At 42.0% G+C, this 25,150-nt stretch overlaps 1 protein-coding gene across 1 annotated transcript in view; it reads left to right on the top strand.

Annotated features, from left to right (window-relative positions):
• The first annotated feature begins 6,592 nt into the window (after nucleotides 1-6,592).
• Nucleotides 6,593-25,150, top strand: part of LNPEP (leucyl and cystinyl aminopeptidase) — a 63,181-nt gene continuing 44,623 nt past the window's right edge. Inside the window, exon 1 of the mRNA XM_060761822.2 lies at nucleotides 6,593-6,749. Coding sequence (XP_060617805.2) covers nucleotides 6,728-6,749 — 22 coding nt within the window. The 5' untranslated portion in view covers nucleotides 6,593-6,727. The remainder of the gene's footprint in view (nucleotides 6,750-25,150) is intronic.

Genomic DNA, 25,150 nt, shown 5'->3' with positions numbered 1-25,150 from the left:
CACAGAGTTGTGACTATGTCTCTTTTTTTACCGTTACCATTCATAGAATGTATCTGTATCCATGACTGGTGACTTGAAAGTATTGAAAACTACAATTAAAAATAGCAGCAGGGGTATAGAATGGGTTCTAAACGCCATACTTTCTTTCTTTTTTTTTTTTTTACTGATTGTTCACATTTCTAGATTTAATAAAATAAGAGTAGTTTACTGAAACAGACAATGTCTTAATAAAAAGAAATAACAGTTATTTTAAAAACCCAGTAGGCCCCTTCAAACTTGGCTAAAAGATGGCATGCTGTTAACAAACAACTTACCATTAAGTACACATTTATCTAATATGTTGCCAAATCTTTAATGCCTCCATAAAATTGCAATAAAACCAAAGCAACAGAAAGGGAAAAATATATTATCTTGCCCGTGATTTCTGCAATGTCCAGTGTGGATCAAGACATGACTTAGAGCTGTTATTCCCATCTATGAAGAAGGGTATGACAGCCACCTGTCTTGTCAGGAGAGTATTATATATCTATGATGCCACCACTGAGAAGGTCAATTCCCCAGGATCTGGCAACGCTATTTCCAACAAGATGGAACTAGAAATCAGATCAGAAACACTGAAGCTAATTATATTAAAATTCTGCAAGTTCACATAGGCACATATGTTATTATGTATTATGGTAATATTTTTTCTTTTGATGTTGAAACATCTTTCAAAGTCTTTCATGATCTTTCCAAAGCCACTCATTCTCGTCTCTTGTGGAAGTGATGATTAGATTATTAATCCTCAACTCACACACAAGGCCTATCTTTAACTGATAAGCTACTTTAATGAGATTCATGTGTAATTATTTACAAAGTGCACCAATCTTTCTCTTCTTTTCATCTCTCCTTGCTCTCTTTTCTGTGTTTTTCCTTTTTCCTCAGATGACTTGCACCCATTTGTGTAGAAAAGGTGGAGTATAAATAAAATTGTTATTATGGGGGTGGTTGCAGTTGTTGCTGGTTTTTAAAAAGAAAAATAGAAAAGCAGTGCTGCTAATGATATGACTTAATTTTGACTGGAGAGAAAAAAAAAACAGCTGCAGTGTGGCCTCACCCACCAATTTCTTACTTGTGGATAAGGGAAGTAAGGATTAATATTATTAACTGACTAACGAAACTACAATGGCACCCACTTTACTTTCAATCACCCAAATGGTTTGGAGTAGACAATCTGTTTTAGTGTAATAATGAGAGTGCAGTGGATAATGAAAGTGCAGTGGATCCAACACATCTGGAGGCTGCCAGTTTGAAAGATCCTACTTAGATCATGTATTTTAAATTAATTGTGTGAAATACCTGTCAGTCTTCCAGAGCCCCTGAGGCAACATGTGACAGATGTAGGGAAAACATTTTTAACTTTAAAGAAACACATAAAAACATTCCAAATAAAACAACTTCTTAAAATAGTTTTTAAACCACAGACTGTTAAAGCAGTCCAACAGTCTCTTATGATTTGAAGGAAATGCAGAGTAATAAGTTTCAGCTACCTTCTCGAAACTCAAAAGGGAACTGAGCACCCAGCATGACTTCCTTTGAGTAGGAGCTGTGAACCCAAGATGCTGCTACAGAGGAAGTCCTGTCCTGCCATCAACAGGGCTCCTGTCAAAAATCTCAGATTTTGGATAGGTTCTTTTGGGAGGAGATAGTTTCTTGACCCCAGGCCATTGATAGCTTTCCGTATTAGAACCAGAACTCAGCTTGGAACTAACTGGAAGCCAATGTCATTCACTTAAGACTAATGATATGTGGTCTGTAGATAAGATGAAATGCCTCTGGTTCTATCAAGTGCCATCTAAATGCATTGTCCATTTTCAGGCTTAAAATACATGTGTAGATGGACTGTTGTGGACTATTAGCCAAAATGCTGCGAAATTTTAACAGTACAGATAGTCCCTGAGCTACAAACATACGGCGTACAAATGACTCATTGTTAAGAATGAAGGTGGGACAACAGGAAGTGTGAGAAATCTACTGCTCGGAAGGGAAATTCACTCCTGAAAGAGTTAAAAGGTATATCCACTGAAGCTTGGTCACCAATCCTTATTTCCACAAAAAAGCCAAATGTTTCAAAATCCAATTATCACAGGGACACAAAGTGAGGAGAAATCTGAACAGGGGCACAGACAGCAAAACACACCACGGGGTGTTAGCCCTTCCTTATGCTATCCAAAACTAAAACATATATATTTTTGGCTGGAATCACACTTTAAAAAGTACCTGTTCTGACTTACATACAAATTCAGCTTAAGAACAAACCTACAGAACCTATCTTGTTTGTAACTTGAGGACTGCCTGTATACCCTAATTAGGTTCATGGACCACAACTGTGACCAGAAATTACATGCCAGTGGAAGAAAATCCAGCCTGCAGAGCAGTGTATTACACATGTCAATACAGAATACTTCCTATCTGTCTGTCTATTGTATCAGGAGCGAACCAAACAGTTGTATTTTTTTTTTTTAGAAAAAAACTCCCCAAAGTTTGAAAACTTGGCATTCTATTAAATGTCCTTTTACCATTAGCTGGCCACTTGGAATGCCTCTGGTGTTGCTATAAGAAGGTCCTCCATTGTGCATGTGACAAGTGGCCTGTGGTTTGCTCTTCTCCACACTCGCATATCGTGGACTCCACTTTGTAGCCCCATTTCTTAATATTGGCTCTGCATCTCGTGGTGCCAGAATGCAGTCTGTTCAGCACCTTCCAAGTCGCTTAGTTTTCTGTGTGCCCAGGAGGGAGTCTCTCATTTGGTATCAGCCATTGATTGAGGTTCTGGGTTTTAGCCTGCCACTTTTGTACTCTTGCTTGCTGAGATATTCCAGCAAGTGTCTTTGTAGATCTTAGAAAACTTTTTCTTGATTCAAGTAGTTGGTGTGCTGGCTGATATCCGAACAAGGGATGGGCTGGAGATGTCATTGCCTTGGTCATTTCACTATTGGTTGCTACTTCCCAGTGGATGTCAGGTGGTGCAATACTGGCTAAACTGAAATTTCTCCAGTGATTTAGGGTGCAGACACCCCATGATAATGCATGATGTCTCATTAAGAGCCACATCCACTGTTTTAGCATGGTGAGATGTGTTCCACACTGGGCATGTATACTCAGCAACAGAGTAGCAAAGCTGAAGGGTAGATGTCTTCACTGTATCTGGTATCCCCAGGTTGTGCCAGTCAACTTTCGTAAGATATTGTTTCTAGCGCCCACTTTTTGCTTGATATTCAGACAGTGCTTCTTGTAGGTCAGAGAATGGTCCAGGATAACTCCCAGGTATTTGGGTGTGCTGCAATGCTCCGGTGGGATTCCTTCCCAGGTAATCCTCAGAGCTCAAGGTGCTTGTCTGTTCTTGAGAAGAAAAGCACCCAGAAGCGACCAGAAATTATGTGTGAAACTTGAGCTTAAAGAGAAATAAGCATGAGTCAGCAAGCTGCTCTTCCTAAAAGCAAGTCTACGACTTTGGTTTTGTACTTCAATCAAAATTTCTAAAGTTTAACATTCCTTTTCTAAATCTAATTAAAAAATATTTCTAGAATTGAATGTAATTTCCTCATAATAGTATTATGTTTTCATTTAGAGAAACAAGAGACTGGAAATATCATGGGATAAAATACCTGAAATTTAGTGTTTTTCCTTTCATTTAGAAATCAAAGTCTTCCAACAAACAAAAGACTTTCATTTCTAAAGAGCTGGCCTGTTTAATAAGTCAGAAAGTTTTTGCAGATTTACGTACTTTTATTTGTTTTCGGAATACAAATAAGATGCAAATAACTTTGTGCAGTTTAGGAGGTTTCAAAAAATAGAACGTGGATACCTCAAAGGATGGCAAAAAGGGGAAATGAGTGGTTTTATTTGCTAATTACAAATTCTTTTATTACAGCTTATTTCTTGCTTATGAATGCAACAAAGCAACAAAAATGCAGTAATATATGTTTATATAAAATCGTGCTTATGTATTTCAAATACTGGATCACAAGGAAGAGCTGCATGGGTTCTCATAGTTTGCAACAGGCTGACTTGAATAGATAGGTAACTGGTAAATATATTTGCAAATAGGAAACTGGTGTGGTGTCATAGTTTGAGCATTGATTGGACTTTGATTCTGGAGAACATGGTCAAATCCCTGCTTGGACATGGAAACTTACTATGTATCTCTGGGCAAATCACACTCTCTCAGCCTCAGAGGAAGGCAAAGGCAAATCCTCTCTGAGCAAATGTCGCCAAGAAAACCCTGTGACAGGTTCACCTTAGGGTCACTATAAGTTGGAAATGACTTGATAGCACACAACGACGACTTGAATACAGGCTATCCTCTCTCTATCCCTCTTCCCCGAGTTACAAACCCCGACTTACAAATGACTCATAGTTAAGAATGGAGGTGAGACAACAGGAAGTGAGAGAAATCTTCCCCTCAGAAGGGAAATTCGCTCTTGAAAGAGTTATGATGGGGAAAAGGTGTCTCCGCTGAGGCTTTCTCAGCAATCCTTGTTTCCACAACAAGCCAAATTTTGTACCTATTCTGACTTACTTACAAGTTCAACTGAAGATCTTTAAAGAGAGACATGGGGGAAAGGTGTCTGAAGCTTTCTCACCAATTCTTGTTTGCACAACAAGCCAAATTTTGTACCTATTTCGACTTACATAAAAATTCAACTGAAGAACTTTAAAGAGTTATTTAAAGTTTAAATGGGATATAAATAATAATATTTTAAAAAATTGGCAACATGCCAATATTTATATATATTGGATATATCTGGAGATATATATCTATATATATATATATATATATAGATATATCCCGATTTTCCTAGAAAACTGTATAGTAAAAGGAAATGTAATTTTTTAACTGGATTAAAGCCCAAAGAGTCTCATTTCAAGCAAAATATCAAGAATGTCATGCACCTGGATTTCAGCGCCTACAAGGCTTTCTTTTGGTCTGTTTAGACATGCTCTAAGAGTTACTGTTGGGGAACCTGAGCTGTTAGGCTCAAAAATAACCCTCAGTTAGGGTAATTCAACCAAAATATAGCAGAATAACAAGAGTGAACTCCATAACTAGCAAAACTTATGTGTGGTGAGCAGGAACAGCCTTTTAATCTTTAGGATGGCTGAGGGTTGCAGAGGCAATCTTGAGGTTCAAAAGATTTATTAAAGTAAAAAATACATTGTTGATAGAAAAGTTTTGGAGCTAACTATCTCGCTAAATTGATGTATTGGTGTTTTGATGCTGATGTTAATGATGTTAATGACTTGTGATGCTTTTGTTTTTTTAAATGCATAATGATTTTGTATCCTGTATATCTAAACTGTTGTAAACCGCTCTGAGTCGCCTAAGGGCTGAGAAGAGCGGTATACAAATAAAGTAAATAAATAAATAATATAAATAAATAAATAAATAAATCTCATCTTCTAAAGAAGGTAAAGAGGGAGAAAACATGGCGGCATAACAGACTTTGTATTTCTAGGTGCAAAAATTAATGCAGATACAGACTGCAGCTAGGAAGTCGGAAGACGTTTACTTTTTGGGAGGAGAGCAATGACCAATCTTGATAAAATTGTGAAGAGTAAAGACATCACACTGGCAATGAAGATCCGCATAGTTAAAGCAATGGTATTCTCCATAGTCACCTATGGATGTGAGAGCTGGACCATAGGGAAGGCTGAGCAAAGGAAGATAGATGCTTTTGAACTGTGGTGTTGGAGGAAAGTCCTGAGAGTGCCTTGGACTGCGAGAAGATCCAACCAGTCCATACTTCAGGAAATAAAGCCTGACTGCTCATTGGGGGGAAGGATATTAGAGGCAACGATGAAATACTTTGGCCATATAATGAGAAGACAGGAAAGCTTGGTGAAGAGAATGATGCTGGGGAAAATAGAAGGAAAAAGGAAGAGGGGTCGACCAAGGGCAAGATGGATGGATGGTATCCTTGAAGTGACTGGATTGACCTTGAAGGAGCTGGGGGTGGTGATGGCCGACAGGGAGCTCTGGTGTGGGCTGGTCCATGAGGTCACGAAGAGTCGGAAGTGACGGAATGAATAAACAACAACAAAGAAGGTTAAAAAAAGTCCATGTAGCTACATTTTGCCTACAAAGAGGCAAAATGCGTCCTCACAGGGAGAAAGAAAAGCAGCAGTAACATAGTGGACACCACATGGCCTTCCTGGGGCAATTTAAACTTGAAAGGAAGTTCCCTCACAGAATTCCATTAGTATGTCATCAAAAGGGGGCGGAGACTGGCTAGCAGTAGAGATAAAGACAAAACCCTTTAGGAAACATGCGTAGGAATGTGGGAAAAGGAATCCCTGCGCTTAGCCCTGTCTCTAGTCTAGCTACTCATTGAGGACTGGAAACTTGATGACACAAAGGCTTGTGTAGTCCAGGGATGAAATCCAACAAGTTGCACATTGCTGGGGTTTTGAGGACACCTTTTGAGTTTTAAGAAAATGTCATGGCCCTGAGGCTGTTAGGAATTGTGGGAGTTGAAGTCCAAAACACCTGGAGGGAGGGCCTAAGTTTGCCTGGGCCTGCTCTACGTCGTAGAATTAGTGCCTCGCTGCGGGCGGAGACATGCAGCAGGAGGAGGGGAAAGGCGAGTGAGGAGGAGCCGGCTTGCTCCCCTCCCTCCCGGTCCCTGCGTGTGTTTTCGTGAGCCTCTTCCTCCCCGTTCGGGCTTCCGCGGCCCTCCGCAGCAACATGGAGCGCTTCCCCAGCGGCGGTGAGTAGGGCGGCCTCCCGCCTCGGGCCTAGCGCGCCCTCCCAGTCGCCGGGCGGGTTGTTCCCCCCTCGCAACCAGGCTCGTTGCGCCTGCCAGGCCTTACTGTGGTTGGTGTTATCTTTAGCAGCACAGGCCGCCTTCAGGAGAGGCCCTCGCCTTGCCCAGGCTGCGAAACTTGAGGCAGCCTCAAGGCCGCGCATGGCTCTGGGCAGCCCGAAGGTCAGGAGGGGAGGGGGCCTCTCTCTCCCTTTCTCCCATCTCTCCTTCCCTTCTTCGTTCGCCCTCTCGCCTCGTTTTCAGTCTCTCTCTACTGCCTCTTTTTCTCTCACTGTCTCTCTTCCCCCTCTCAATCTCTTTCTCCCCCTTTCTGCCTTCCTCCTCTCCCTTCCTTCCCCCTCTTGTCACTTTCTCTCCCCCTCTTATCTCATTGTCCTTCATTCTCTTTCTCCCTCCTCTCTTATCTTTCTTTTCCTTCCTCCATCTCTCATTCTCTTCCTTCTTCTCTCATGCTCCTTCTTTCTTCCCCCTTTCTCTCTCATTCTGCCTTTCCCCCTCTATCTCTCCTTCTCCTCTCTCTATCCCTCTTCTTATATCTCTCATTCTCTCATACTCCCTCTCTTTCTTACTCTCTTATTCAGTGTTCCCCTCTCCTTCTCTGTATCCCTCTTCTTATATCTCTCACTCTCTCTTTCTCCTCTCATACTCCCCCTCTCTTTCCCTCCTCTCATATATCTCATACTCCCTCTCTTTCTTCCTCCTCCCTTCTCTCTCATTCTTTCTTTTCCCCCCTCTATTTCCCAAACTCCTCTTTCTATCTTTCTACTTCCTCTCATATATATATGAGAGATGGAGGAAGGAAGATAATGAGAGATAAGAGAGGAGGAAGAAAGAGAGGGAGTATGAGATATGCGAGAGGAGGGAAAAGAGAGAGGGAGTATGAGAGAAGGAAGAGAGAAAGGGAGATATAAGAAGAGGGATACAGAGAGGAGAAGGAGAGGAGGAACACTGAATAAGAGAGTAAGGGGTAAGAAAGAGAGGGAGTATGGGAGAATGAGAGATATAAGAAGAGGGATAGAGGAGAAGGAGAAATAGAGGGGGAAAGACAGAATGAGAGGGAAAGAGGGAAGAAAGAAGAAGCATGAGAGAAGGAGGAAGGATGAGCATGAGAGATGGAGGAAGGAAAGAGAAGGAGAGGGGGGGGGACACACACTGAATAAGATAGTAAGGGGGAAGAAAGAGAGAGAGTATGAGACCTCTCATTCTCCCTCCTCTCTCATATATCTCATACTCCCTTTTTTCCTCTCCCTTTCACTCTTTCCCCTTTATCTCTCTCCTTTCTCTTTCCCCCTTCTCTTACATCTTTCTCTCTTCCTCCTACTCTCATTCTCCCTCTTCTCTCATATATCTCATGCTTTCTTCCTCCCCCTTCTCTTTCCCTCTCTACTTCTCGTTTTCTTCTTTCTTCCTCCTCTCTCATATATCTCATACTCCCTACCTGAGCTAGCGGGGGTAGTCTCGGACCTGGCATTGGAGTCCCAGCGGCTGCTTGTGCTGGGGGACTTCAATGTCCATGCTGAGGCTGCCCTAACGGGAGCGGCTCAGGACTTCATGTCTACCATGGCGACCATGGGTCTGTCCCAACAAGTATCTGGCCCCACCCACAGTGCTGGACATACATTGGACTTGGTTTTCTGTCAGGGATGGGAGGAAGGAGGCGGTGTTGAGGAGTTATCCATCTCTCCGTTGCCATGGACCGACCACTTCCTGGTCAGCTTTAGACTTACTGCGCCCCTTAACCTCCGCAGAGGTGGAGGACCTATTAAATTGGTCCGCCCCAGGAGGCTTATGGATCCGGAAGGATTCCTGATGGCTCTTGGGGATTTTCCCGCCACCGCGGTTGGTGATCCTGTTGATGCCCTGGTCGCTCTCTGGAATGGGGAGATGACCAGGGCAATAGACACGATCGCTCCAGAACGTCCCCTCTCAAGTAGCCGATCTAAACCGGCCCCTTGGTTTACTGAGGAGCTGGCGGTGTTGAAGCGAAAGAAGAGGGAACTAGAGAGCGTGTGGCGTTCGGATCCGAGCGAGTCAAACCGAACACGGTTTGTGGCCTTTTTAAGGTCATATGCCGCGGCAATAAGAGCCGCTAAGAAAACTTTCTTCGCGGCCACTATTGCGTCTGCAAAGAACCGTCCGGCTGAACTGTTCCGAGTTGTCAGAGGCCTTTTAAAACCCACCATTCAGGATGGGTGCCCTGATGACTCGGCTGCTCGCTGTGAAGCTTTTGCTCGGTTCTTTGCAGACAAAGTCGCTTTGATCCGCTCTGGACTGGACGCCGCATTAACGGCAGTCTCTGAGGATGTAACACGAGCATCTGCTTGTCCGATTTTGATGGATTCATTTCAATTGGTTCAAACCGAGGATGTGGACAAGGTGCTTGGAGGGATGAGAGCCACCACATGCATCCTAGACCCCTGCCCATCCTGGCTTCTAAAGGAGGCCAGAGGGGGATTGGCCGAGTGGGTTAAGGTGGTGGTTAATGCCTCCCTTCGGGAAGGCATTTTTCCAGCCAGCTTAAAGCAAGCTGTGATAAAACCGCTGTTGAAGAAGCCATCACTGGACCCCACTCAATTGGTAAACTATCGGCCTGTTTCCAATCTTCCCTTTTTGGGCAAAGTCATGGAACGTGTGGTGGCCTCACAACTCCAGGCATTCTTGGTAGACACGGATTATCTAGATCCGGCACAGTCTGGCTTTAGGCCGGGACATGGTACCGAGACAGCCTTGGTCGCCTTAGTGGATGATCTCCGTCGGGAGCTCGACAGGGGGAGTGTGTCCCTGTTGGTGCTACTCGACCTCTCAGCGGCCTTCGATACCGTCGACCACGGTATCCTTCTGGGACGCCTCGCGGGAATGGGTCTCGGAGGTACTGTTTTGCAGTGGCTCCGGTCATTCCTCGAGGGTCGGTCTCAGAAGGTGTCACTGGGGGACTCCTGCTCTACCCCACAACCTTTGTCTTGTGGGGTTCCTCAGGGTTCAATACTGTCCCCCATGTTGTTTAACATCTACATGAAGCCGCTGGGTGAGATCATCCGGAGTTTCGGAGTGCGGTGTCATCTGTACGCAGATGATGTCCAACTCTGTCACTCCTTCCCACCTGCTACTAAGGAGGCTGTCGAAGTCCTGAACCGGTGCTTGGCCGCTGTGACGGTCTGGATGGGGGCGAACAAATTGAAATTGAATCCAGACAAGACAGAGGTGCTCCTGGTCAGTCGCAAGGCCGAACAGGGTATAGGGTTACAGCCTGTGTTAGACGGGGTCGCACTCCCCCTGAAGACACAGGTTCGCAGTTTGGGTGTGATCCTGGACTCATCGCTGAGCCTGGAGCCCCAGGTTTCGGCGGTGACCAGGGGAGCATTCGCACAGTTAAAACTCGTGCGCCAACTGCGACCGTACCTTGGGAAGTCTGACTTGGCCACGGTAGTCCACGCTCTGGTTACATCCCGTCTTGATTACTGCAACGCTCTCTACGTGGGGTTGCCTTTGAAGACGGCCCGGAAGCTCCAACTAGTCCAACGGGCGGCAGCCATGGTATTAACAGGGGCTGGACGCAGGGAGCACACAACTCCTCTGCTGTACCAGCTTCACTGGCTACCGATTAGCTACCGAGCCCAATTCAAAGTGCTGGTTTTGACCTTTAAAGCCCTAAACGGTTCTGGCCCTACATACCTATCCGAACGTATCTCGGCCTATCAGCCCACCAGGACCCTTAGATCTTCAGGAGAAGCCCTTCTCTCTATCCCACCTGCTTCACAGGTGCGGCTCGTGGGAACGAGAGATAGGGCCTTTTCTGTGGTGGCCCCCCGGCTTTGGAATGCCCTCCCTACTGAATTAAGATCAGCCACCTCGCTAATGGCATTTAGGAAAAAACTAAAAACCTGGATGTTTGAGCAAGTCTTCAATTGACCTTCGATGTGATGTTTTATCTGACCATGGATTAGCAATCAAGATAACGAATTGGATGATGATTTTAACTATGAGATGTCCCGATCTGTATTGGTGGCCCAATACTGTGTATGTTTTTTGTATGTATTTTTATTTTAATTTTATATGCTTAAATGAATTGTATATTTTAACATGTTGTAAACCGCAATGAGTCGCCGCACAGGCTGAGATATTAGCGGTATACAAGCATACCAAATAAATAAATAAATAAATAATAAATAAATAAATAAATAAATACTCCCTCTCTTTCTTCCTCCCCCTTTCTCATTCCCCCTCTGTCTCTCCAACTCCTTCTCTTTCTCTCTTCCTCTTATCTCATTCTCCGTCTTTCTCCCTCCTCTCTCATATATCTCATACACCCTTTCTTTCTCTCTCTTTTTCTCCTACACTCTCCCCATCACTCCTCCTCTCATCTCTTCCCCCCTGCTCTCATACTCCCTGTCTTTCTCCCTCCTCTCTCATATATCTCACACTCCCTTTCTCCCCCTTTTTCTTTCTCTCGTACTCTCTTTCCCCCCTCTATCTCTCATTCTCCTCTCTTATATCTCATTCTCCCCCCCCCCTTTTCTTATACTTCCTCCCTCTTTCTCTCACCCCCCCCCCCCCAATTGCCCTTCCCTCCTTCTTGGGGTAAAACCCACCCTCCGTGGTTTTGCACAAGGCACGATGGAGGGAAAGTTTGGCGTGTGGCGGAAGCCGGCCTCTTTCTGTTTCGCCTGAGATGCTGCTAAGGCTTCTGCTTCTGCTTGGGTTGGAGGGGAGGGGAAAGGCCCCAGAGGGTGCTTTTTCGGAAGGGAAGGTTGTATCTTGAAGGCCAGGTCTTTCAGGAGAGTTGGAGAGGGCCAAGGGAAGAGCCCAGGAGCCCCCTGAGAATGGAACAAGGAGGGCTGTATGTCCTGTCAACACAGCAGCCATGCCTCTGACCCCAAAGTGACACAAACTCTTCCAGCACCTTCAGTTTGTTTGTTTCTGTAATTTTGTTTACTGTTCATAATAGTACAGGTTGGATAACTCATATCTGAATGCTTGGGGTCAGATTTCCTAGGATTTTATTTTCTATTTTTAGAATACAATATCTGTATTTGTGCATGAAGCCAGGTTTGTGCACCTATGTGGTTGCATGCACAAAATATTTTAAAATACTGTGTATAAACTTCCAGGCTATTTGTGTAAAGCAGGCATGGGCAAACCTTGGCTCTCCAGGTGTTTTGGACTTCAACTCCCACAATTCCTAACAGCTGGTAGGCTGTTAGGAATTGTGGGAGTTGAAGTCCAAAACACCTGGAGGGCCAAAGTTGGCATGGGTGAACTTTAGCCCTTCAAGTGTTTTGGACTTCAACTCCCACAATTCCTATGCTGATAGAAATGGTGGGAGTTGAAGTCTAAAACACCTGGATAGTCAAAGTTTGCCCATGCCTGGTGTAAAGTGTATATGAATCATACATTGATCTTGTGCTGAGACTTGTGTGCATTTTACACTGTAGAATTCATGCACATTGACACCACCGTAGCTACTATAGCTCCGTGCTATGGCATCATGGGAGTTGTAGTTTGACAAGGACTTTAGCCTCCACTGCCAAAGAGTGTTGATTCCTCACCAAACTCTCTCTCCCATGAGTCCACAACATTGAGACATGACAAGTGGTGTCAAACTGCATTCATTCTGCAGTTGGATTTAAATTTGATTAAATTTCTAGATCCAGAAATTCCTAGAGAAATGTACTCAAAGGTTAAAACCCTGCTATTTTTTTTACTTGAGAGAATACCTCTCTAGGAATGTCCTGATTTTTCAGCATGAATAGAAAATCTAGAAATATAACCAAATCTATGAATGATTACATCCACAAAAGTTAAACTTACAAATGTGGAGGGGTGGACTATATTGCGTGAAGAATACCTTCATTTCTAGCTGTCATTTATCTAACCCAAATTTTAACCTTTTTAGAGCTGGAAGCCAAGGGGGTGTCATTAAACTAATAGATAGGAAGGAGCCCCCAGTGGTGCAGTGGGTTAAACTGCTGAGTTGCTGAACGTACTGACCAAAAAGTCAGCGGTTCAAAATCTAGGAAGCGGGTGAGCTCCTGTTGTTAGTCCCAGCTTCTGCCAAGTTCAAAAACATGCAAATGTGAGTAGACCGATAGGTACTGCCTCGGTGGGAAGGTAATGGTGCTCCATGCAGTCACACCGGCCGCGTGACCTCGGAGACGTCAATGGACAACGTCGGCTCTTCAGCTTAGAAATGGAGATGAGCACCATCCCCCAGAGTCAGACACGACTAGACTTAATGTCAAGGGAAACCTTTACCTTTTAATAGATAGGAAACATAATTGCCAGCTGATGTAAGATTATTCTGATTTAGTATAAGCTCCCTCCCCCCAATTCTAGCCCAGTCTCTGTCAACTGATACCCTCCCAAAACTGTAAGTCTTACTATCTTTGATTGTAGGCCATGCTGGTGCACATACAGATAGAAAGAGTAGTCCAAAGTAGAGGGAGGGTTCAGGGAGTCATAAAAATGTGGTCAGGTGGTATCTAACTCTTGAGAAGTGTTACTTTGCATTTTAGAAATGGATGGAAGGTTAAAATGGGAAATACATTAAACATTATTTGCAATATTTTCTTGCATTTTAATTCTTTCATAAGAAATGATAGTATTATAAAGACCAGTTTGACTTTGAAATTTGGACGTCACTACATATCTCTATCTGTAGATCTGTTTAAAAAAGCCAGAACCCAGAAGGGACCAAAACTTTGGCTTTCTTGGTTTCTTGGTTGCTTGGAGAAGTTGGTTGTATTTTGTCAAGGAATTGAGGAAAGGACTTAAAAGTTACTAACCTTGAGACAGGTGTGCACCACAGGAATGAGATATCTCATTCATAGGGATGCTAGAAGTGGAAGATAACTTGGCAACAAATAGCTACTACATTCAGGGGGGTATGTTTGTTGTTTCCTTGTGGCTTTTTATTATGTGACAGATGTCACTTAGTTTCAATGTATACACATCGATTAAAACTCTGCCGAGAAGCAAAAATTGATAGGTCTGCAGGACACTTGCCAAGCTTTACAGTACTTCTTTCAAGATATAGATTGAGGGCGGCACTCACAGCTAACTAGATGGGTAAATTATTTTTCCCTCGTTCTATTTTTTAACAAAATTTCACTTATAGACAAGCTCAGGAGGGTGTCTATATTTCCTTTCTCCTACCTAATGTATGCTCACAATGACCCTGTGAGATGGATTCAGTTGAAAGATGACTGGCCAAGTGTCACTCATATTAATGGCCAAGTAGAAATCAAGTAGACACACATATACAGATCAATCTCCCCAGCTCTCCTCCAGCATTCAAACGATGATTCTACACTGGCTCTTAGTTTACCTGTTTCGGTCTGAATTCCTTTTGCTACTCCCATCCTCCATTTGTTAGATTACTTTTGAACTTAACTATGGGAGGCACAGACAGTATACACTTAAATAGTTGGAGAATATAGATGGGAATGCAGCATATGATGTGCAAAGCATTGTTGCCTTGTTGCGGTGCTGGAGCTTGAGCACCCCAATGACGCCATAGGCGAAACCATGAAGGGACACCCAAGACAGGAAGTTCATGGCAGAGAGGTCTGACTAAAACGATCCCTGGATGCCATAAAAATTGATGGAACCTTAGATATGCAGATGATACCACTTTGATGGCTGAAAGTGAGGAGGAGCTGAGGAGCCTTCTAACCAAAGTGAAAGAAGAAAGTGGAAAAGCTGGATTACAGTTAAACATTTTAAAAAAACCAAGATTATGGCAACCAGACTGATGGATAACTGGCAAATAGAGGGAGAAAGTTTGGAGGCAGTGACAAACTTCATATTTCCAGGCACAAAGATTACTGCAGATACAGACTGCAGCCAGGAAATCAGAAGATGTTTGCTTCCTGGGAGGAGAGCAGTGACCAATCTTGATAAAATAGTTAAGAATAGAGACATCACACTGACAATGAAGATCCTCATAGTTAAAGCAATGGTATTTCCCGTATGGATACGAGAGCTGGACTATAAGGAAGGCTGAGTGAAGGAAGATAGAGGCTTTTGAACTGTTGTGTTGGAGGAAAATTCTGAGAGTGCCTTGGACCGCAAGAAGATCAAACCAGTCCATCTCCAGGCAGTAAAGCCCAACTGCTCACTGGAGGGAAGGATATTAGAGGCAAAGATGAAGTAGTTTGGCCACATAATGAGAAAGCAGGAAAGCTTGGAGAAAATAATGATGCTGAGGAAAATGGAAGGAAAATTGAAGAGGGGCTGACCAAGGGCAAGATGGATGGATGTCGTCCTTGAAGTGACTGGCTTGATCTTGAAGGAGCTGGTGGTGTGGAAGGCTTCTGGGAACTCTGACGTGGGTGGTCCATGAGGTCACGAAGAATTGGAAGCGACTGAACGAATAAACAACAACAGTATATGATACTTTTATAAGAGAGAGAGAGAGAATCTATTGGTGTGTAGTTACCGGTGTAACAAAACTCCTTTATTACTGTGATTTGTAGTGTTGACTTGCCTGTGCCTGAAATGTTGCCTGAGGTAACCTGCCGAGCCATGTCTGGCTTTTGGCAGAAATGCACTACAACCATGTGCCTGTGATTCCTATTCTCTGTGTATCTGCTGGACAAGATATAAGTGGGTCCTTTTCTTAATAAAGGAGATGTCTTTAGTCAAAGATATATTAGACAGGAAATAGATCCTATCTGTCAAAATCACTAGGTTGTTTATGACTCTTGATTATATAGTAAACAGACCAGAACTACCTTGCTATTGATTTTTGTAAGCTGATTTCAGCATCTTTTTTTGACTGAAGAGCAACTTAAAACAGTTATAAATAAAGATGGTAGATAACAAGTATAGTTAATATAATTGTTTATACTAGCTTACAAGTTATTTCATTCTTCTGAACCTTATATACAGTTTGACAATTTTTACTATAATAAGCTGGTATATGGCAATTTTGATGAATTCACTTGATATGTGTGAAATGGAAGCAATGGAGAGAACAAGTATGTTTTGTCTTCATAGAACAGCATCTGTAGGCCTGATTGGTGGGTAATCAAGCCATGAGTTTATATCTCCTTTCTTATTCCAATAACAATGCAGATAAATTTTGGTCTCTAACAAAGGCATGCCCTTTGCTCTACTGCATCCTGGTCTTAACTGAATCTCTGAGCATTTGAGAGAAAAAAATTAACCTGCTTCAAGATAAATTATTTCTTTTACGTGCATTGTAAAACAAGGTAATATGCTTGTTGGTGCTTTCAGTCAGTCACAAAACTAATGAAATTATTTGTGATTAAGATACAAATTGCTATAAATTATGATTATCTGGCCTGAAGGGAAATCCAATTGTAAGATTGGAAGGTCATCTAGATAAGCCTTTTGTATAATACCTGCAGCAAATAAATAGCTGACATAAATCAGGGTTGGGGAAAACCTTTTTTCTATCATTAGTAATCTCAGGAAGGGAGGCTTTTCATCCAGGTGGTGGATGGGACCGTTTGTTCTTTCCACTCCTTCTTATATTTGTCCAGCAGTGTTGAAAGGAGAGACATTTCTCTCTTGAGGTCAGAATTTCTTCATACAGAAATCCTCCTTCTATCCATCACCCTTTATAGTTTGTGTCCTATCTTCTGTTCTTCTCAGTTCCCACATCAACATAAGAATAGATAGAGCCATAGCTTACCTACCCCTGATCTTAGGCCTTTTAAAAATTGTGTCAGAAGCTACTTGAGAAACTGCAAGTCACTTCTGATGTGAGAGAATTGGCTGTCTGCAAGGAGATTGCCAGGGGACTCCCAGATGTTTTACCATACTGTGGGAGGCTTCTCTTATGTCCCCATAAGGGAAACTGGAGCTGACAGATGGGAGCTCACTCTGTTTCGCGGATTCAAACTGCCAACCTTCAGGTTAGCAGTTCAGCTGGCACAAGGGTTTAACCCATTGCACCACCACAGCTTCACATTGGGGTGAGCTTCCATTTGTCAGCTCCAGCTTCCCATGCAGGGACATGAGAGAAGCCTCTCATAGGATGGTAAAACATCCAGGAGTCCCCTGGGCAACCTTCTTGCAGATGGCCAATTCTCTCACACCAGAAGCAACTTGCAGGTTCTCAAACCGCTTCTGACACACACACAAATCTAAAGTGTAATGATCCCATACTGTGTTTTGTTCCTGCAATCAGACTATGTTTTTAAAAATATTGTTTTCAGTTTTTCAGTTTATGAGTGTAGCAACAAGTGTTCTTGGTTCAATTTGATACAATTTTGAACCAGAATGTTGTCACAATATATTGTTTGGTTGCTTCAGCATTTGTTTACATTGTCAAGCTTCTCATCTGACAAAGAGAATATCATATGCCAAGAGCAAGCATGATATTACTCAGAAGTAATCCAAAAATAATGTTAAGAGCCATTAGATTTTCACTGAGGCATCAGAGTAAAAATTAGCTTGTTTTCTTGAGAGATTCTTAAGTTTTCACCATTGACTCTGCTACTGGTAGGGTTTTGCTACAGCACAACAGTGATGTTTCTCAGATTAATTGTTCTTAAGAAATGAAAAAATACATCCCTAGTCTGAAAATTGTGGAAATAGTATTTAATGGAAAAATGGCTGGCATGTGCCTGTAATGTAAGCAGTCTGAATATAAAATGCTGGTATTATATGGCCATGCATGCAATCTCTGAAAAAAAATGTTTTTCTATTTCTGTATCTTCCCTATTCCTGTAAAAAAAGAGGGAGCAAGTTTATAATGTCACATACAGTTTCTTTGGGAAAATATTTTTTAAAGGTAAAATGAAAGAAATTGCTTTTGCTAAGCATTTAGAACACAAAATAAGTGGATTCATCTGTGTCAATGTCTTTTTATTTCTGTAGATACTTTCTGCCAGCATATATTTTGGTGAACTGGGTTAAGAAAGCATTTGAGCATAATCCTCGCATTTGGCAAGATTTCTATATGCTCTATTAATATTTATATGACATCATGGCTTGTCTTATCAGGGAGTGTGCTGGCATTAGCATCATATAATTGGAGACAGATAAACACACATGATGTTATCTGAATATGGTACCAACAACAACTTCAAACAATTCTAAATTTAGCATCATGTCTGATGATCACACAGACTAAGTACTGGAATGTGTAAGACCTCATTTACACTGTCATATAAAATCTAGATTATCTGCTTTAAATGGGATTATATGGCAGTGTATCCACTTCAAAGCAAATAATGTGGACTCTCTACTTTGACAATCTGGATTATATGGCAGTGTAGAAGGGGCCTTAGAAATTTGTTCAGTACCATTATCCTCTGAATGATCAGAGGAACTATGTAATATGGTAACAAAATATTTTACAGAAGTGTGTGAACAATGATTGATTTAAAAACAAGCAAAATTCTAGATTAAGCCCCATGAATCCAAATTTTATTTGGCTACATGAGGGAACATGGCTCCTGCTCTATTTGGAAGACATGATTATATGCAAAGCCTATATCATTGGCCAGTACCCTAAGGTTAGGGGTGGATGGAAAACTTACACCTAACCTGCCAGGGCATCAGTGGACAATAGTGGCAAGTGTGGGGGCCAAATTTTGCTGTCACAAAGCTGTAGCACCCCATTCTGCTGAAAATCAAGCAGAAAATAGCATCAGAAGCCTAGTTTCGGTTTTGACTTCTCCTTCAGCATAAATTATTTTAGTGTGTGACTGTTCAAAAATGTGTTTGTGGGGTTTCCTCTTTTCATACTGTGTTCATGTTCTCTTGGATGGGTCTGAGGTCAGATTCCATGGTTTTACTGCCCAAACCTACACATTACCATACATGCATGTGCAAACCTGGGGTCGCTCAAGTGATAGCTGCATACATGAACTACATGAGATAATTCCTACCTTGCTGTGGGATCTGGAAAAAGGATAGATGTGCTTCATTTTTTCTTACACGGTGAGAGGAGAGATGGTTATGTACTTCTCTGGAGTATTTTCTCCAAATTCAAAACCTCCAGAAAGAGTTTCTTTGTGCTTTCTGAGGCTTGGCGTCACAGGTCTTCTAGAGATGGCCTGGGAATTCCCTTCTCCACTTTCTCAGGGGAGATTCCTCATTCAAGGTATGGCTTCACACCATTCCATTAAAGTTGAACTACAAGCCTGTTTAATAAGCAGGCTCCCTTCAGACTTCCTGGGATACATTTTGCAGACAACTTATATTTGGCTAAAGAAGCCAAAATAATTTGATGTGTCCTTTTCCAGACTGAATGCACACTCATACTTTAAATAACTGAAGCTTCACATTACCACCAGTTCTGTTCCCCACACAACTGTGTAAACTATTGACTTCCTTCTGGATGGCAGAATGGTGCCCTTATACCATAACTTCGATATATAGTATACACTAATATATCATTTTCTCTTTATAAAAACTTCAAATGAAAAACCAAGAATTGTGGTCCCTTGCTGTGCAGAGTTTGTGGCAAATTGTTCTAGTTATGTGGACAATTTCAACAGAAAGGAGGAAACCATGAAAATGAACAAAATCTGGCTACCAGCATTAAAAAAACTCTAAAATTACAACAGCAAAACCACAGAGGGAAAACAATCAGGGACATCTAATCACCTCTCAACAAAAGATTGCCCCAGGCACTGCCAGGCCATCAAATGCTAATCAAGGTGGTCAGTTGAAACATTCACACCTAGCTCCAGCAGACAGGAGTTCTTTGTCCCACCCTGGTCATTTCACAGATATATAAACCCATTTTTCTAGTTCCGACAGACCTCACTACCACCGAGGATGCTTGCCATAGATGCAGGTGAAACATCAGGAGAGAATGCCTCTAGAACATGGCCATATAGCCCGAAAAAACCTACAACAACCCACTGTTCCAGTTCTCTTTCCTAGTAACTGCTGCTTTGTAGTATTATCAGGTAGGGCTTGTGTAGGATCACAGAACATAGCAGTCTAACAGGCTCTGCTCCTTTCAGATATTTCCTTAGCAGTATCTATGAAAAAGCTCAACATCATCTCTCTCATGTTTGCTCCTTTACTTTCAATACATTCCTGCTCCAGTGTTAGTCTCAATGAGGTCTCTGTCATGTGCGCCAGGTGTCCTTTCACACTACACATTTAGAGCAATTTGACTGCTATGGTTCTGTTGTGTGGAGCTATGGGATTTGGAGTTTATGGGGTGCTATTTAGGATTCCCTCTCTCTAGTACCTCTTCAAACTATAAACCTCAGAATAGGATATGATGCAGCCATGGCAGTTTAATTGGATTCTTAGGGCTATCAATGTGTAATGTAAAAAGGCCTCATTGAGTTATAGGCTATGCTTTTCAATATGTTCACCATACAAACCCACAAGCAAAATTCCATTTGATTGAAAGTCACATCCCAAGAAATATGTTCTCTACTAGATTATATTACTTGTCTTAAGTGATAGTTTCGCAGTATGCTATAATTTTCCAGGGTATACATGCTGCTTTTTACCTTGCTGCTTACCTTGCTCCTCCTCCTCCTCCTCCTCCTCCTCCTCCTCCTCCTCCTCCTCCTCCTCTTCTTCATCATCACTTTTTAATTTGTCACTGTCCCACCATTTAGAGCTGTAGTAACTATATGACCAGACTTAGCTACTGCCTTGTATGCTAACAAACTTTTCGGTATAAACGAGGCTTGGCATGATTGCACCATTTAACAATATAATATTTCTTGCTGTGTTATTTATAAAAATGTCTTCTAAAAATTGGGTTTACAATAGAAAATGCAAAGCACAGTAGTAGAATAACAGAAGTCATTCAAAGGCTGTCTAATCCAGTGCTCCATTAGCGTGGGAAGCTACTATATTTCTCCATGCCTTCAAAAACAGCTTCAGCTAAGGATAGTGTGTCTCCTCTGAATGAATGCCTGGGGAAGGTAATGGGCTGGATGAGGAAAAAGAAATGGAAACAATCCAGGCAAAACAAGTGCTTGCCATCAATGATCCTAATCTGGGGATGGAGTTGTGTCAACTAGTTATGGAAGGGGTTACACTCTCCCTGAAAGACTGTTTGCAGTTTGGAATGTTCCTCTATCTGTCTCTCTAAATGTCAGCCCAGATAGATGCGACTATAAGGAGTACTTATTATCAACTTTGGCTCATATGCCAGCTACACCCTGTCCTAGATTTAGAGGACTTTAAGATGGTAGTGCATGTACAGGATCACCTTCTCCCATACAATCTACCTCCCACACTGAGGTCCTCTGAGGGGCATTTGCTCCAGCCTGCCAGAACCCGACTGGCAACCACCACCAGAGAATCTTTTCATCGGCCGCCCCACAACTGTGGAACAGCTTGCTGGTAGAGCTCTGACAGCTAGATAAGCTGTCGCAATTTAAGGCACAAGTGAAGACCTATCTCTTCCAGCAGGCCCACCCAGACAGTTTTAATGACGAATTTTAAACTTGCACTATATGTTTTGTTTTGTGTATTTTAATACATATTATATGGAAATAGGTTTTAATATCTGTATTCTGCAGAGTATTTTAAATGATTATATGTTTTGATTATGTGTTTTAGCAATGTTATAGCCCTCCTCTAGACATGAGGAAAGGCTGATAGAAATAATAATATTATTATTATTATTATTATTATTATTATTATTATTATTATTATTGCTAAAGTAACCCAAGAGGCAACCACATCTGTTTAAAAACATGCTATGTGTGTCTCCAACCATCTGCAATTAAATGTGAAAAAGGCTCTTAACATAGTTATAAAGTTGCTGTGAGTGAAAACTAAACACAGTTGCAAAGCTCCTAACCTTATTAGGGATTGTGAGAGGAAGCCACAGGGAGGAGGGAGCAAGCTTGTTTTCTGCTTCCTTGGAGACTAGGACGCGGAACAATGGCTTCAAACTACAAGAGAGGAGATTCCATCTGAACATTAGGAAGAACTTCCTGACTGTGAGAGCCGTTCAGCAGTGGAACTCTCTGCCCCGGAGTGTGGTGGAGGCTCCTTCTTTGGAAGCTTTTAAGCAGAGGCTGGATGGCCATTTGTCAGGGGTGATTTGAATGCAATATTCCTGCTTCTTGGCAGGGGGTTGGACTGGATGGCCCCTGAGGTCTCTTCCAACTCTTTGATTCTATGATTCCATGATCCCACTTCCTGGAGCTTATTTAAAGAATTGCATTCATCTGAACACAGATCAGAGTCCTTTTAAGAACTTTGTGCTGAATACATGAAGGTCTAAGTGCTTGGAATTATGCGGTGTAAAATACAATTTTAAATCTTTGTTTTAAGTATAGTAGCATGAATACAAGATGGGTATGGTGCTAGCCTTGCCCCCATACCATTTGATAATGCCTGAAGACAACTCTGAGATGGGAGCTTTCCAGCTGTTCAAATCTGATTTTCAGAGAGCACAGGTAACTGCAAAGGAGTGGGAGTTTGCTACCTTCTGCTTCTTCTGACAAAAGTAGTTCTGACAAAACTGTTAATGGATGTCCCTTCCTGGATTTAGATTGAAATGGCTGCTTCTCTTTTTAGTATATCAGAGCATTGCTTTTGGTCATATAGACAAAAAATTCAGGAAAATATTGAGGAGTTCCCACACTTCTTTTAGTAGGAACTTAGAAATGATTTTAAACATGAACCTCATACAAACTCTCAATGTGTTGAATTGTCACCTTTGACACTTTTTAAAGGGCCAGTAAAGATTCTTTGTAGTAGCAGCATAAAAAAGTAAAATGTATTTCAACATGTTCTGTTACACAAATATATTAAAAAGTACTCCTCAATTTATTGTAAAGTAACAACAGAACAGGGTCTTCTGCATTCTCTGTGCAAAAACCGAAGCCAAAGTAGCCTGAAGGATTTTATTGCAGATGCTGATAAATTAAGAATAAAATGCTTGTTTAGTTATTTAAAGAATTTCTATCCCACTCTTCAGCCAAAATGTGTCCCGTCCCCCTCCTTCTCCGGGCTCTGAGAGCAGCTTCAAGTTTCAGAAAATCCATCCTACTTCATAGTTTTACATAGGTGTGTTGTTGTTTTTTAGGTCCTATCTGTTACGGACTTTTATAGAAATGTTATGCCAACTACATAAATCAAGTATAAAGATAGGATACAATGATTTTAGTAACTGATTATGCCACATGTCCTTCCCCAAAGTACAAAAGTGAAAAATAATAGGATGAGCTGTTACTAAGTATTATACCATTTGCTATATAGCACTAATATTCCATGTGTTGTGCTTATATATGCACACTTTTAAACTGCTTTAAATGCTGTAACAATCATTGTCATGGGCTGGGATTAGAAAGAGGAATGAAATGAAAAGGTCTATTTTACTGTCAACCTAGTCATCATAGTTTTAATATAGCATCTAAACCAGAAGTGGGGAATATTTGCACATCTGCATGTTTTGGAGTATTACTTCTCCAGTGCTTTACTGTTGGGCATGCTGGTTGGGGACAGAAGTCCAAAATATGCACTTATCCTGCTTTAGACTTACGTCCAATCTTAAAGACATCTCATTATGTAGGTACAGGCAGTCTCCAAGTTGTGAACAAGATAAGTTCTGTAGGGATTTTCCCAGGCACAGCCAGGCCTTCAAATGCTAATGAAGGTGGTCAGTTGAAACATTCACACCTAGCTCCAGCAGAGAAAAGCTCTTTGCCCCACCCCAGCCATTCCACAGATATATAAACCCATTGTCCTAATTCCAACAGACCTCACTACCTCTGAGGATGCTTGCCATAGATGCAGGCGAAACGTCAGGAGAAATGCCTCTAGAACATGGCTCTATAGCCCGAAAAAACCCACAAGAACCTAAGTTCTGTAGTTTTCTTCTTAAATTGAATTTGTATGTAAGTCGGAACAGGTACATTTTAACTGTAGCTCCAGCCATACACACACACATATATATACACCCACACATACATACATACATACATACACATATACACACATACACACATACAGAGGGAGAGGGAGAGAGAGAGGGAGCTAGAGTTAACTAGCTAGCTAGCTTTGGGTAGCATAGGGAAGGGTTAACACTCCTGTGGCATTTGTTTTGCTGTCTGTGCCCCTGTTCAGAAGGTTTCACCTCACTTCCCATTGTCTCACCCCAGTTCTCAGGATTTTTGTACAGAAACAGCAGGGTTTTTTATACTGGGAAAATATTAACTTTCCTTTCCATGCCAAGACTTGGTGGCTGTATGAAAATGAAAGGAATGAGATTTATTATAGAAACAAGGGAACTCTTGCTTAGGATATGGTTCAGTCAGAGTCAAGGTTCACTTTGTCCCATTCATTTCAAGAAGGCCAGACTGAAGCATGTGCATAATTTTCTCATCAAGATCAATGGGGCTTTATACTGCTTAACTTTTTATTGGATCTTTCTCTTAGATTTGTTTAGTCATTCAACAGTGTTTGTTAAACAAGATAAATGTCCCCTTGATAACAGCTATCTCTCAGCACTCAGCAGAAGACTAAATTATTGGCATGATGTTGCATATTGGCTGCTGCTGTTATTCACGGTCAGGATGTGAGAGAATTTTCTAATTGGACTCAAATGGTCTTTACACTGAAATCACGCTCATAACATTTTAGGGAGATTTTATATGACAGAGAAACTATTAAGAAATTACACTGTGTGCTTTCTTAAGTTCTTTGGAGCTTAGTGGAGTACAGAAACGCAACCCTAGGCTTCTTCTTGAGACAAATTGCAGCTGTGGAAGAAGAGTGTAGCAGGAACATATGATTGAATTACTCTCCCCTCAATGCCCTTATCCTGATGGCAACCCTTGGTTGTTTATCAGAGAGGGAGGAAGTCCAGCAAACAGCTGCTAACTACATACTCAATGTAATGTATTCATGCATATGCAGACTATAAGAAAAGACAAATACTTATGAGAGTGGAGCAATAACCATTCTTCCTACCACAACTTTTAAGAGAAGGGTCTCTGCTTGCAGAATTGACAAATTAGTCTTGTTTTGAACATAGAAGGCAATGGGGCAGGATACATTTATGTACCCAATGAGAAGTGAAACCTCAAATAGACTTACAATTCCATGGTTTTTGTCCTATCTCCTCCATAGTGGCACAGCAGGTTAGACCACTGAGCTGCTGAACCTGCTGACCGAAAGATTGGCAGTTCGAATCTGGGGGGCGGAGTGAGTTCCTGCTGTTAGGCCCAGCTTCTGCCAACCTAGCAATTCAAAACATGCAAGTGTGAGTAGATCAATAGACACCGCTTCTGTGGGAAGGCAATGACACTCCATGCAGTCATGCTGGCCACATGACCTTGAAGGTGTCTACGGCTCTTTGGCTTAGAAAAGGAGATGAGCACCATCCCCCTGAGTCGGACACAACTAGACTTAATGTCAGGGGAAACCTT

This window comes from Anolis sagrei, chromosome 2, assembly GCF_037176765.1.
Source record: "Anolis sagrei isolate rAnoSag1 chromosome 2, rAnoSag1.mat, whole genome shotgun sequence".
Taxonomy (NCBI): Eukaryota; Metazoa; Chordata; class Lepidosauria; order Squamata; family Dactyloidae; genus Anolis; species Anolis sagrei.
Note: the sequence above shows the minus strand (reverse complement) of the source record. Positions and strands in the feature narration are given on the sequence as shown.